This window comes from Trachypithecus francoisi, unplaced genomic scaffold, assembly GCF_009764315.1.
Source record: "Trachypithecus francoisi isolate TF-2019V2 unplaced genomic scaffold, Tfra_2.0 Lachesis_group17, whole genome shotgun sequence".
Classification (NCBI taxonomy): Eukaryota; Metazoa; Chordata; class Mammalia; order Primates; family Cercopithecidae; genus Trachypithecus; species Trachypithecus francoisi.
The window spans coordinates 99,798,947-99,813,537 of NW_022681462.1; the positions used below are offsets into that span (position 1 = coordinate 99,798,947).

At 38.4% G+C, this 14,591-nt stretch overlaps 1 protein-coding gene across 15 annotated transcripts in view; it reads left to right on the top strand.

Annotated features, from left to right (window-relative positions):
- Window positions 1-14,591, top strand: part of KIDINS220 (kinase D interacting substrate 220) — a 116,644-nt gene that overhangs the window by 9,019 nt on the left and 93,034 nt on the right. For 13 of the 15 annotated variants that reach the window (XM_033176617.1, XM_033176619.1, XM_033176624.1 and 10 more), the window contains exons 2-4: window positions 1,484-1,627; window positions 9,480-9,578; window positions 10,568-10,666. In XM_033176617.1, coding sequence (XP_033032508.1) covers window positions 1,520-1,627; window positions 9,480-9,578; window positions 10,568-10,666 — 306 coding nt within the window. In that variant the 5' untranslated portion in view covers window positions 1,484-1,519. Of the gene's footprint in view, window positions 1-919; window positions 1,039-1,483; window positions 1,628-9,479; window positions 9,579-10,567; window positions 10,667-14,591 lie in introns of all 15 variants that reach the window. The other 2 variants (XM_033176615.1, XM_033176616.1) reach the window with 2 other exon arrangements.

Consider the following 14,591-nt stretch of genomic DNA (forward strand, 5'->3'; position numbering starts at 1 on the left):
CTTCTAGAAGTTTTGTGCTTTCAGACATTATATTTAGGTGAATTTTGAGTTAGCACCTGTGTGTGGTAAAAAGTATGGATTGAGGTTTGTTTATTTGCATTTGGATGTCCAGTAATAAAATTTCTACTCCTTTGAAACTTAAAATGTAGTTATGGTAGACAGACAGTCAGCGAACAATATGTCATTTTTCGGATGATGGCAAGTGCTACGGAGAGCGGTGGAAGCAGGGCAAAGGGTTGAGAGTGCAGGGCGACAGTGAAGCCTGTGTGGGGTCGGTACCCTGACATCCCACACCAGGTGAGACTTTCTAACCAGGTGACCTGACGGAGGTCGGGGGTGAGCCATGTGCATGTCCTGTGGAAGAGAATTTTAGGCACACAGAAAAGCAGCACAGAGGCCTGGTGAGGTGGGACAGGTGCTCAGCGTGGCCAGGCAGCCAGAAGGGTGAGAAGGAGTCGTAGGAGCTACAGTCACAGGTGTAACACAGGTCAGACGCTTGCCACTTAGAGTTATCTTGGCCAAGGTAAAAGCGTTTGATTTTATCTTGAGCACTCTGAGAAGCCCTTAGAGGGCTTCGAATAGAAGAGGTCATGCTCTCACTTAGTACTACCCACATTGTGGTTCTTCCTCAGTGGTGTCAGTGTCGCAGGGAGCTGGATAAAGATGCAGAGTAAGGGGCCCCACTCAGACCTGCTGAGTCAGAATCCCTGACGGTGGGGCCCAGGAATCTGCTTTAAAAGCTCTTCAGGTGATTCTGATATATGTTAAAGTTTTAAAAAAGTAATGTAATTGTAATTGACAAATTTTATATATTTATGGGGTACAATGTGATGTTTTGATACATGTATCCATTGTAGAATGATCAAATGAGGCTAATTAACATATTCATCACCTCACATACTTAATTATTTATTTGCAGTGAGACCATTTAAAATCCACTCTTCCAGGTCAGGTGGAGGCAGGGAGGCCAGTTAGGAAGCGATGACAGTGGTGCAGATGAGTCACAGTGGCTCGTCCAGGGTGGCGGTGATGGAAGTGGTGAGTAGTAGTCAGATGTGAGATGTGTTTTACAGGTAGAGCCAAAAGAATCTGCTAATAGATTGAGTGTAGGGTGTAAGAGGAAGAGGTAAGTCGTGAACATTTCCAAGGTTTTTGGCCTTGGAAGAATGGACCTGCAGCTGCCGTTTACTGGAATGGTGACAGCAGGAGGAGCAGGGAGGCATTTTAGAGTGGTGATGAGGAGGGTTTGGGGATGGATCTGGAGTTTGGTGTTTGGATAAGGTAAGATGGAGGTGAGTGTGAACCTAAGAGACATCTTGGCAGCTTTTTGACACCTGAGCTATGGGAGCCGTCGGAAGCTGTGTCTTCACTTTGCCACTGGAGGTGTCCTTGGATGTGGTTAATGTTACGAAGGATATTGTATTTAATAGTAACTTAATTTTTTTCTGATTGTAAATTATATGTATTTTGTCTAATTTAACAGGTATTCAAATAAAGTTAACTGCAGCTTTCTGTGAAAATGTCAGTTTTGATATCACAGAGCGTAATAAATTATGTAGAGGAAGAAAACATTCCTGCTCTGAAAGCTCTTCTTGAAAAATGCAAAGACGTAGATGAGAGAAATGAGGTAAGACCAAGTTTGCAAAATTACATTCTTTCACAAATATTTGTTGACTACCTACTACGTATAGAAGTGTGTAAGAAATAGGTAGTTCTAACCCTTAGTAATATTGCACTGTACTTATGATATAATGTCTTATAGTTAAAAGTACTTCAAATCCATGTTTTTGGAGTACATTTTAACTTATATAAATGATTGACTATTGAATTTAGATTTATTGATTTTTTTTTTCCACTGATGGAATAATGTATATTCAGGAAGCTTGATTACTGAAATCATGTACTTCTATGAAACTTTAGAGATCATCTGGACCTGATCTTGATTAACCAGACAAAATCAGGGATTGTTGAAATACTTTCTTTAATGAGCTCCAACTATCTTCCTCCATTGTTTGTCCCACACACTGTGGGATTTTAAAAACCCTATATCTTTATTAGAGAGTTAAATAAGTTAGGTATTATATTTAGTAACACATTAATATAAACATTAACTGAAGTGAGATATTTCTCCTCAATGTTATGAGTTAAAAAATGTGTATCTTAGTTCATTATGAAAAACCAAGCTATTATTATTATTATTATTTGAGATGAAGTCTTGCTCTGTTACCCAGGCTGGAGTACAGTGGCGCGATCTCGGCTCACTGCAAGCTCCGCCTCCTGGGTTCATGCCATTCTCCTGCCTCAGCCTCCCGAGTAGCTGGGACTACAGGTGCCCGCCACCTCTCCTGGCTAATTTTTTTTTTTAGGAGAGACGGGTTTTCACCGTGTTAGCCAGGATGAGTCTCCATCTCCTGACCTCGTGATCCGCCCGCCTCAGCCTCCTAAGTGCTGGGATTACAGGCGTGAGCCACCGCGCCCGGCAAGCCAAGCTATTATTATTTGGCAGGACATTTTAGGTGGTAATGCAGTTTTGTGTAAATTTTGTGAGTGTCAGGGTATGTGTTTGTTTTACAAAACTTAAGGAAAACAACCCTGTCTCTTAGAACTGTATATGTTTTCTAGAGTATAATATTTCTTGCCAGTAGATAAGATGAATAAAGAGTGACTTTGTATTTTACACTATATGTGTATGTATATATATGTATGTGTTTGTATATATTTGCTTACATATATATCTTGTGTAGACATATAAAAAGTTTTATTTATTTTTTATTGTGATAAACACATAATATAAATTTTACGTCTTTACCATCTTAACCATTTTTAAGGATACAGTTTAGGAGTATTAAGTATTTCTCCATTGTTGGGCAATAGATTCCAGAACCTTTTCTTTTTCTTTTTCTTTTTTTTTTTTGGGGGGACGGAGTCTTGCTGTCGCCCTAGCTGGACTGAAGTGGTGTGATCTCGGCGTCCCCTGAGTTCAAGTGATTCTCGTGCCTCAGCCTCCTAACTGGGACTACAGTCGTGTGCTACCACACCTGGCTAATTTTTTGTATTTTTAGTAGAAATGAGGTTTCACCGTGTTGGTCAGGCTGGTCTTGAACTCCTGACCTCAAGTGATTCGCCCGCCTTGGCCTCCCAAAACTGCTGCGATTACAGGCATGACCACTCCATCCAGCCTACCAGAACTTTTTCATCTTGCAAAATCAAAATTCTGTCTATTAAACAACGGCTCTGCCTTTCCCCCTCTCCCTAAACCGTGGCAGTGACCATTTTACTTTCTAGTTGTATGAATATGACTATTTAGACACCTCATGTAATTGGACTTACATACTGTTTGTCTTTTTGTGACTGGCTTATTTCAGTTAGCATAATATCCTCAAGGTTCATTCACGTCATAGCACGTAACAGGATTTCCTTCCTTTTAAGGCTGAATAATATTTCATTGTATGTACATAGCACATTTTCTTGATTTATTCATCTGTGGCTAGAAATTGTGTTGCTTCCATCCGTTGGCTGTTGTGAATAATGCTGCTATAAACATGAGTGTGCAAATATTATACATGTTTTTGCTTTTGTTTTTTGTTTTAGACAGGATCTCACTCCATTGCCCAGGCTGGAGTGCAGTGGCAGAATCGGGTCACTTAAGGAGGCTTAAGCGATCCTTCTGCTTCAGCCCCCAAGTAGCTGGGACACAGGTGTACACCACCATACCTGGCTAATTTTTTGTATTTTAGCTGAGATGGGGTTTTGCCATGTTGCCCAGGCTGGTCTTGAACTCCTTGACTCAATCTGTCTACCTGCCTCAGCCTCCCAAAGTGCTGGGATTACAGGCGTGAGGCGTCATGCCTGACGTATAAATGTGTTTAAAGCTGCTAAATTGACTTAGTAATTACTTTATTATTACTTTTTCTGACTTGTGGTACCTAATTTCATTTAATGTTAACTCAGTTGTTAAGGAAATGTTGATATAAAAATGTTGTTATTACAGTAATACTATGCTAGCTAATGTTTTTATTGAATACTTATGCAAATATTCTGGTATATATTTTCTATATCTTAGCTCATTTAACTTGCATAGCAACTGTATAAAGATTAATACTGTTATGTATCTTTATTTATGGGTAAATGACTGAATTACTCAGTTTCCTATCCAATGTATTATTTGGTAGAGTCCATATTTGAACTTTGCTCGATTTGACTTTAAACAGATTATAATCGGTTTAAGCTCTATGTTTTTTCTGTGAGTTTTCAGAATAAAGCTTATTTAATGGTAATGCCTATATTTTCAATGTTTCTATATTGAACAAAATATATTTTCATTAGTTAACATCATTACCCCCTTCTATGATTATGAATAGTCAAAAATTGTTATACATAGATAAGATACTTATCATTGGAGGTTAATTGTTATAAAATTATTACGGAAGTAGTCATTTTGTTAGCGTATGTTAGCATATTTGGAATAACCATACGATTGTTTGAAAACATTAAATTTTACTTCAGAGACACTTGTCTAGGGAATGCTGAGAAAACAGCTTCACTCGGAAGGAAAAGATAGCACATCAGTAAGCGTAAAATTGATCTTATTGCTGTAAGGAGTAAAGCACAGTGGCATAGAGCTTAGTTTAGCATCATGCGAGATAAGCATTTAATGGATATTAACATATCCAGTTTAATATTGTATCAATTTAAATTGGAGTTTTAAAGTGATAATTTGAAACCACCTAGGCTTATTCAGTTATGGCTCAGTGTAAAAGCTGGTATTTTTTTTTTTTTAGCATTTTGCTTTTACAACTTCTGATAAAATGTAATTTTTATAGAATTACAAAAAGTTGTTTGTATTTTTTCCCCTTTTCTCTCGTTTTATATTTATGCAACTTCATGTTAATGTGTTTTGGTTATCAGTTTTGAGAAAGATTCTTAAGTATTAGATCAATTAAAATAATGTGGGTAGACTGTATGCAGTGGCTCACACCTGTAATCCCAGCACTTTGAGAGGCTGAGTCTCTTGAGCCTAGGAGTTTGAGACCAGCCTGGGCACTGTAGTGAGACCCTACTTCTAAAAAAATTAGCTATGTGTGGCACCTTTTAGACCTAGCTACTTGGGAGGCTGAGGTGGGAGGATCGCTTGACCCCAGGAGTTCAAGGCTGCAGTGAGCTATGATTGCACCACTACACTCCAGCCTGGGTGACAGACTGAGACCCTATCTCTAAGAAATATAAAATAAACAAATTTAAAAAGGGGTAAAATTGCCTGATACTGTGCTTATTAGCATATAATTGGCCACAAACAGTGAATTCTAGTTTCCTTTTATTGCTTTATTTATAAACTAGAGAAATCTTTGGCCTATGAATATTTTCAGTGATGGCAAATCTTTGTCCTTTGTAGAGTAGCGAAGCGTTTTTATTTTTATTTTATTTTTGAAAGGAACAGACAGTCACTCTCAGCTCTCCTTGGTATAAGGGGATAGTGTTGAGGCTGGTCATTTTTCTCCTGTTTAAGAAAATGAACTGAGACTTTAAGCAATGGAATTTGCTATATGTTCATGAGTAAACTTTATTTTATTTTATTTTTTTGAGACAGGATCTTGCTCTGTTGCCCAGGCTGGAGTGTAATGGCATGATCCAGCTCACTGCAGCCTTGACCTGCTGGGCTTAAGCAATCCTCCCATCTCAGCCACCCGAGTAGCTAGGACTACAGGCGTGTGCTACCACGCCTGGCTCATTAAAATTTTTTTTTTTTTTTTTTTTGTAGAGGTGAAGTTTCACAATTTTGCCCAGGCTATTCTCCAACTGCTGGGCGCAAGTGATCCTACTGCCTCAGCCTCCCAAAGTGCTAGGATTACAGACATGAGAGTCACTGCGCCTGGTCTGTAAATAGACTTTAAAGGAAATTTCAAAGGAGGATTTCAAAATATTTTAGTTTCACTATAGTGATTGGAAGAAGTAGAAACTCTTTATAAAAAAAGGACTGCTTTTAAAAAAAAAAAAACAAAAACAGTGGTTATTTAGGTTTCATACACTTAAATAAGTAGAAATGGGAACCTGGAAATTGGGAAGAGCAAAAAGATGCTTGAATAGTAGCTGTTTTTGCATTGTAGTCTTCTGGGAAGCTGAAATAAAGTCCAGTATTTCAGTAGGTGCATAGTGTTCTGTTTTGTTTTTGGTGTGTTTTGGCTTGAGGTCACTATAAGTAGTAGAGCAGGGTTTATGTGGATTATGTAATCCTGTGTTTTCTGGAAGGAGATAGACATGGAATTTGCTGGGATGTGTGGGTCAGGTATGGAAAGGATCTTTATTGATTCATTTTCAAGTAGAAAAATGAAAGTTTTCATGATATAAGTTACTCTGTCTCTACAACTGTAGTTACTAGACTGGTTAAGCAAGAACTTGGAGAATCCAAAGGTAGGCTTTGTTTTCAGGCCCAACTTTTAAAGTAACAATCGTTCTATTTTTGGGGGTCCTGTAAAACTTTATGGCAGCCTTTCCTGAAAGTCATTATCTTTTTGGATAGTGTAGATACAAAAGGTGCATCAGTTAAGAATTGCTTTATACTGCATGGAACAGCTCTCAAAACAGTGATTTAGACAAATTAAGGTTTTGCTTTTCTCTCATTATGGCAAGCTAGATGAGCCATTTCAAGGCTAATATGATGGCTTCAGGATATCCTCAAGAACCCAGGCTCCTTCCTTTCTCTCCAGTCCTCACTGTGTGCCTATTGCATCACATCCGTCATGTTCAAAAGCTCCAGCACTGTGTCTCAGTTCGGCCAAGAAGAAGGAAAAGGCACAGACCAGCAGAATTAGTCCCTGACAGAGCTTTCCTGGGAGAGCTAGCCAGGGCACCGTTGTGGGATTATTTCCAGGTGCAAGTGAGGCCGAACATTGGGCATTTTTTTTTCAGCTGAGCTCATTGCCACCCCCAACAAGCCCTGTCTGTCTACATACTGGGTAGACAACTAATAGTTTCTGCAAGAAAAGATAATGACAATTCAGGTCTTTCATTTGGCGTGTTTCTAGGCTATCAAATTTATACCATCTTTCCTACTTGTGTTGTATGTATTTATAACATTTATATTATGTTATATATTTATAACATTTATATTATGTTATATATTTATAACATTTATATTATTAAAACATTTATATTATGTTTTTCTCTCGTTATCTAGAAACACTTATCTATGTGAGCATCTGAAATGTAACTGTGACCCAGAGAGTAAACAGAAAACTTCCCTGAGTCTTTGGAATTATAATTTTGAAAACCGTGATGTAAAATTGATGTATCCTCAGGACTGTGGATTTAGAGTCTGTTGCTTTAATTTACATATTTTACCAATGACTTTGATACCTGGCTTTGTATCCCAGTAGATTAGAAGGGAGAGCAGTTCTATAGAATGTATACCAAAGAACCTAGAGCTGACAGAGGCATGCATGGCAAAGTAATTGATGTTGGTAGTTATGACTCAGAATTATAAATGTAATGTTTCAGGTAATCTGTTTAACAAGTAGCAGTACGTGCATAACTTTTTAGAATGATGATTATCATAAAAGTTATAATCAGCTTTAATGTTGAGAAGATAAATTGTTTCACCCAGAAAATCTATTTATGTGTAATGCGTCATTCCCTAATGACCATGGTTGGATGACATGTGGCTACCACATATAATTTAGCATCCATCCTTACATAGGAATGTCTGTATTTAATGTGACCGATATTTGAACTTTAAACCAGTGTTTGTGTTTAAATCCTTACTTGTATTATTCTTATAATAGCATCTGTTGTATTTTGCTAATCATTATAACTGTTTGCTTATTTGGATTTTGTGCCTAATAGAATTTTAAATTCTTTGAGACTTTGCTCACTCGTTTACTCAGCAAATATTTGGATACCTGTGTGGCAGTCACTGTCCCTCACACTGGGTATATAGTTTTAAACCCATAAGCAAAACAGACATGTTTCCTGGCCTTTAGGGGAGACAGAAATAATCAGTTGTTAATCACACAATAAAAATGTGGTTACAAACGAGGATTAGTATAGGAGAAGTAAATTATAGGGGATCAGTAAGGAGGTGGGAATGAGCAGGAGGGCACGTTGAGGCTGGAGGTGGCACAGACTGGGTCGAGAGCCAGGCACATGCCCTGCTCCGCATCACTCAGGGTTTGTGTCAGCATGGGTAAGGATGTTGGTTCTTATCCAAAAGAACGATGGGAAAACATCGAAGGGTTTTAAGCTGAGGAATAATGTCAGGTGGGCATTTAAAAGAATCATAGACATTTCCCTCCATACTATTATACATGTAGTAAGTAGGTGTTTAAGTGTTTGCATAATTAAACTTAATTTTTGGTGTACATTTTTCTCATATGCCTTAGTGTGTCTCAGTACCTTTAGTATCATCACTCTTTAACCTGGTACTTCCTTTTTTGAAAAATTTTAATTTTAATTTTTTTTTGAGACATGTCTTGCTGTGTCACCCAGGTTGGAGTGCAGTGGTATGATCTTGGCTCACTGCAACCTTTGCCTCCCAGGTTCCAGCGATTCTCGTGTCTCAGCCTCCCAGGTAGCTGGGATTACAGGTGTGTGCTACCATGTCTGGCTAATTTTTTGTATTTTTAGTAGAGACGGGGTTTCACCATGTTGGTCAGGCTGGTCTTGAACTCCTGGCCTCACGTGATCCATCCACCTTGGCCTCCCAAAGTGCTGGGATTACAGGCTTGAGCCACCGCGCCCGGCCTAACCTGGTACTTGCCGATCTGTTTCCTGTCATGGCACTTGCAGAAAATGATAACTTTTGACTGCACTTGCAGTAGATGAGGCTTGCTGGTAGGGGTGACTTGTCCAGGTACCTAGCTGCCTGAGCTCTGCCCTTGTCTCCAGGGCTGAGGGAGCATCGTCTCTGTACTCCTGGGACTCATTCTTAACCCGAAGGCTGGGACACTGATTTCACTAGTAGGAGCTTTATTTAGTTTAGTGAACTAAGTTTCTAAGAGAAGGCTTTAAAAAACTACATATGTGTATTATACATAGCACCTGGTTGTACATTATTTTACTTTTCTTTTTATGGTCCTATTTCAGACAAAACATCTATATGTAATTAAAAACACATTCTAGATCGTATTCTACCTGTATTGTTAGGGAATTTGGCTACCATAAGTATTCTGAAATTTTATGTATATTTCAGTAATTGCATTCCAAATCCTAGTATTATTCATATTTACTTGCTTTAAATGAATTTGCAGGGCCAAAAACAGATTGTTAATACTGTGGGAAGAAAAATTATATTTATTTTTTCTTTGACTTTTAAATTATTACTAAACTGCAGCTTAAAGTTCAAAGCTATTTCTAAATTAAATATAGTAAACACAACTAACCAATGCTTAACATACATTCATGAAAATGTTTGGTATATTTAACTGTGATGTTTTAGTAAAAGTAGCATATCTTGATAAGTTGCCTGTGTCCTTTAAATTTTCTAGTGTGGCCAGACTCCACTGATGATAGCTGCTGAACAAGGCAATCTGGAAATAGTGAAGGAATTAATTAAGAATGGAGCTAACTGCAATCTGGAAGATTTGGTATATATTAAATAATTTACTCATCATTTGCTCACTCTTTGCTATGTTTTTTGTTTTTCAGAAGTGATTCAAAAGTAATAATTAAAACTTTTACATATATTTCAACTTTGCCTAGTGGGCTGTATCAGTGTTTTTTTAAAGGAGTAATACAGGAGAGAAATTTTTACTTTCAATGAAGGATCTCAGCTCTTTGGTTTTTTTATATGGATGAGACTGGCTGAATAAAGAGCATGTGTACATACAGTTAAATGTCTGCCTAGAAGATATCCACATATGAGTCATGTTAGCTAACTCCCCACAATGGTAACTTACTATAAATATCATTACATATGATAATGGCCAGGAATATATGGTCCCTTCTGATACCACCTCTGAGGGGTAGATCGACATTCCACATGGTTACATTTCCTCTGATTCTCCCTGTATTTTTGGAATTGCTTTTGAGGGTCACACAGCTACATCTATTTTGTTTCTTAATTGAATGATTATAGTTAGGAATAAAAGTTAACATAGGATGCTTATATCCTTTGTTTAAAAAATAAAGGAGAATAGTTCTTTTCTTTATCACATTGTATCTAAACATTTGAGATTTCTGTAGTCTGGTAGTCTGTGAATGTGCTTTTAAATCTGATTACAGTCTCTCTAATTTGAATTTAAATTATAGTAATGGTGGCTAGCCATGAGGATTAGCTCTGAGGTTTTGATGATCATCTTTTCTCATTTTTAAAAACCACAATATATGATTAGAAGTCCAGTGAGAGGACTGAACAAGCAGTTATAAAACCATGTTTACCCCATTTTTAGTGATGCAGGTGGACAGATGGATTCTTAAGAGAGCTTCAGTGTGACTGTAGAGTAGTTTAGTTAGCATGGGTCACATCATGTCAACTTGGTATGATCATTTGGTATGTAAGGTGAAATTTAGTTTTCCTTACTTTGAAGTGTTATTTTTGGTTTGAAAATGATAACTTTTAAAATATGTGTTCAAGGATAATTGGACAGCACTTATATCCGCATCGAAAGAAGGGCATGTACACATCGTAGAGGAACTACTGAAATGTGGGGTTAACTTGGAGCACCGTGATATGGTATGGACATTTTTATATGTTCTTAATTAGCTGAAATCTTATTTATAATCATAGATATGTGTGAAATCTTGTATTTTTATATGTGAAATGATATTATAATAATGTTTTTAGAATTTGGGGTTAGACATTGAAATGACCCTCAAGAATGTTTTAAAACCCAGGTGTTATAATATACCTCCATAGTACATTCTTAGTCATTTTTCGTTTATTTCAGAGTTTAAAATTCTGACATATTGTTACAAATAACTCATTACTCTTTAATATATCAACGGTTGGATCTTCTGAGACAGTTGCTTCCTTTAGGTAGGACTTTAGGAGGGACAGCGTATGGTTTTAAAACTATTACCAGGTGTTCAAAGTTATACTTTTCAGAATAATATTTTTAGATTTATTTTAAAAATGTGATTATTTTCAGACATGCTATCTGTGCATGACAAGTTTAACAAGATGTGATCCTTGATTATTACTTAGCTCTTACTTGAGCTTGGCATCTGGTTAAAGCATAAGGTGAAGAGAGAGGTCATTTCTGGCTAATTCTGTAAAATGTTCAGCCCTTTTAAAAGTTGATTTAAACAGTAGAAGAAAAGAAGAAAATGATCTGCTATGATATATAAAATATTTATTACTTAGCTGATGATAGTTTTTGAAGCACAGACAGTGTGAGTTTTTAAGAAGCCTTAGCATTTCGCCATTTTGCACTTAATAACACATTAACATTTCCCAGTAGTTCAACCTGTATAATCTTATATTTGTTCTCAAAACTAAGTGCAATGGGTGGTATCCTTATTTTTATAGGAAGATACAGGGAACCACTGGTATCTTATATATTTCCAAAAAGAATTTAAGTACGTTGCAGTGAAAGTTTAGGGAGAGAAGATAATGATGTCAGTAACTGAGGCAAAGATGGATATGACAGCTGAGAGTGAAGTGTGGTTCTTGTCTTGTTGGTACGAAAGGTAGAAGGGAAATGCAGGGAGTTATCGAGTTCTCAATACTTTATTAAAGGTACCTTACCAGATTATCAGATGGGTTAATGACACAGCAGCTGTAAAGCACCTAAAGAGACCAGGTGTGGAATAGGTACCGTACCAATAGGTAACTATACCAGTAGGTAGCTGTTCCATGCCTGGCCTCGTTAGGTGCTTTATAGCTGCTGTGTCATTTAACTGACTTCTCAGAACAATCCTATGGACTAAGGGTAGATTTTATTCTCAATGTATAATTGAGGAAATTGAGACTGGAAGAGGTGAATCTTTATCCTAAGTCACGCAGCTAATAAGCACTTAGGCTGGGTTTTGAACCAGGTCTCCCTGCTCCAAAGGCTTTCTCCTCTATCATTGTTTTACATATATCAGCAAGGGAATTAGGAACAATAAAATATACATTATGAATGTGTAAAAGTGCATTAAGATTTGTAAAAACTGATTTCTTAAACTTTTTTGGTTCTCCCTATTTCTTCAAAGTGATGACCAGAAAACCTTTAACATTTAAAGGGTCTTTATTTTGGCTTTAAAACACTGAAAACTGGGGAAGCTGAGGACCATGTCTCTCTTAGTAACCAGTATTGTGGGACCTTAACCTCAAAGGATTGGGTGGGTGGGCAGTAGTAACTACCAAGCTGAGGGAAGACAGAGTCCCTGGGACTTGTTTAAGGAGAGGAGAGTGACCACTGAGGTCCTGTGGGACTCAGGAAGGATTCCAGGATTTAATATCACAAGTCCAGTGGGGACTCTTCCTGTGAGGACCTTTACTGGCACCAAAGTAAAGAAGGAGTTCATGAAATATAAAGCTATACTATAGTTAATTGGTCTCAATCTTTTACCAATTTAGCTTCATTTTCTTGAGATTAAAATTTTTCTCATAGTTTCTTACGTAGGGGGCCAGAGGGATATTATTCTTTTTTTTTTTCCCCCTGAGACGGAGTCTTGCTCTTTGCCCAGTCTGGAGCACGGTGGCACAATCTTGGCTCACTGCAATCTCTGCCTCCCAGGTTCAGGCAATTCTTCTGCCTCAGCCTCCTGAGGAGCTGGGATTACAGGTATATGCCACCACGCCTGGCTCACTTTTTGTGTTTTTAGTGGAGACAGGATTTCACCATGTTGGCCAGGCTGGTGTTAAACTCCTGACCTCAAGTGATCCTCCTGCCTAGGCCTCACTTTTTTTTTTTGAGACAGGGTCTCTGTCACCCAGGCTGGAGTGCAATGGCGCGATCTCAGCTCACTACAACCTCCGTCCCCCAGGCTCGAGTGATCCTCCCACCTCAGCCCCCCTTGTAGCTGGGACTACAGATGCACACCACCGTGGCTGGCTAATTTTTGTATTTTTTGTAGAGTCAGGGTTTTGCCATGTTGCCCGGGCTGGTCTTGAATTCCTGAGCTCAAGTGATCTGCCTGTCTCGGCCTCCCAAAGTGCTGGCATTACAGGCATGAGCCACCATGCCCCGTTGGGACATTATTCAAATTGAAGTGAGGGCATGATGATAAAAAGTTCTGGGTCAGGCCGGGTGCGGTGGCTCACGCCTGTAATCCCAGCACTTTGGGAGGCGGAGGTGGGCAGATCACGTGGTCAGGAGATCTAGACCATCCTGGCTAACATGTTGAAACGCTGTATGTACTAAAAATATAAAAAAATTAGCTGGGCGTGGCGGCTGCCTGTAGTCCCAGCTACTCGGGAGGCTGAGGCAGGAGAATGGCGTGAACCCGGGAGGCAGAGCTTGCAGTGAGCTGAGATTACACCACTGCCCTCCAGCCTGGGTGACAGAACGAGACTCTGTCTCAAAAAAAAAAAGAGTTCTGGGCAAGTATTTTACCAGTTAAAATATAGATATAAGACTTTACTTGACCAAATGCCCAGGTCTGTAATTTGACCTAACTACGTTGTGTCTTTCATGGTCTTAACACTTTAGAGGAGTACTCATCAGTAATTTTAGGATGTTCCTCAGTTTGGATTTGTAGATGTTTCTTTTTTTTTTTTTTTTTTGTTATACTTTAAGTTCTAGGGTACATGTGCATAACGTGCAGGTTTGTTATATATGTATACTTGTGCCATGTTGGTGTGCTGCAACCATCAACTCGTCATTTACATCAGGTATAACTCCCAATGCAATCCCTCCCCACTCCCCCCTCCCCATGATAGGCCCCGGTGTGTGATGTTCCCCTTCCCGAGTCCAAGTGATCTCATTGTTCGGTTCCCACCTATGAGTGAGAACATGCGGTGTTTGGTTTTCTATTCTTGTGATAGTTTGCTAAGAATGATGGTTTCCAGCTGCATCCATGTCCCTACAAAGGACACAAACTCATCCTTTTTTATGGCTGCATAGTATTCCATGGTGTATATGTGCCACATTTTCTTAATCCAGTCTGTCACTGATGGACATTTGGGTTGATTCCAAGTCTTTGCTATTGTGAATAGTGCTGCAGTAAACATATGTGTGCATGTGTCTTTATAGCAGCATGATTTATGATCCTTTGGGTATATACCCAGTAATGGGATGGCTGGGTCATATGGTACATTTAGTTCTAGATCCTTGAGGAATCGCCATACTGTTTTCCATAATGGTTGAACTAGTTTACAGTCCCACCAACAGTGTATAAGTGTTCCTATTTCTCCACATCCTCTCCAGCACCTGTTGTTTCCTGACTTTTTTAATGATTGCCATTCTAACTGGTGTGAGATGGTATCTCATTGTGGTTTTGATTTGCATTTCTCTGATGGCCAGTGATGATGAGCATTTTTTCATGTGTCTGTTGGCTGTATGAATGTCTTCTTTTGAGAAATGCCTGTTCATATCCTTTGCCCACTTTTTGATGGGGTTGTTTGTTTTTTTCTTATAAATTTGTTTGAGTTCTTTGTAGGTTCTGGATATTAGCCCTTTGTCAGATGAGTAGATTGCAAAAATTTTCTCCCATTCTGTAGGTTGCCTGTT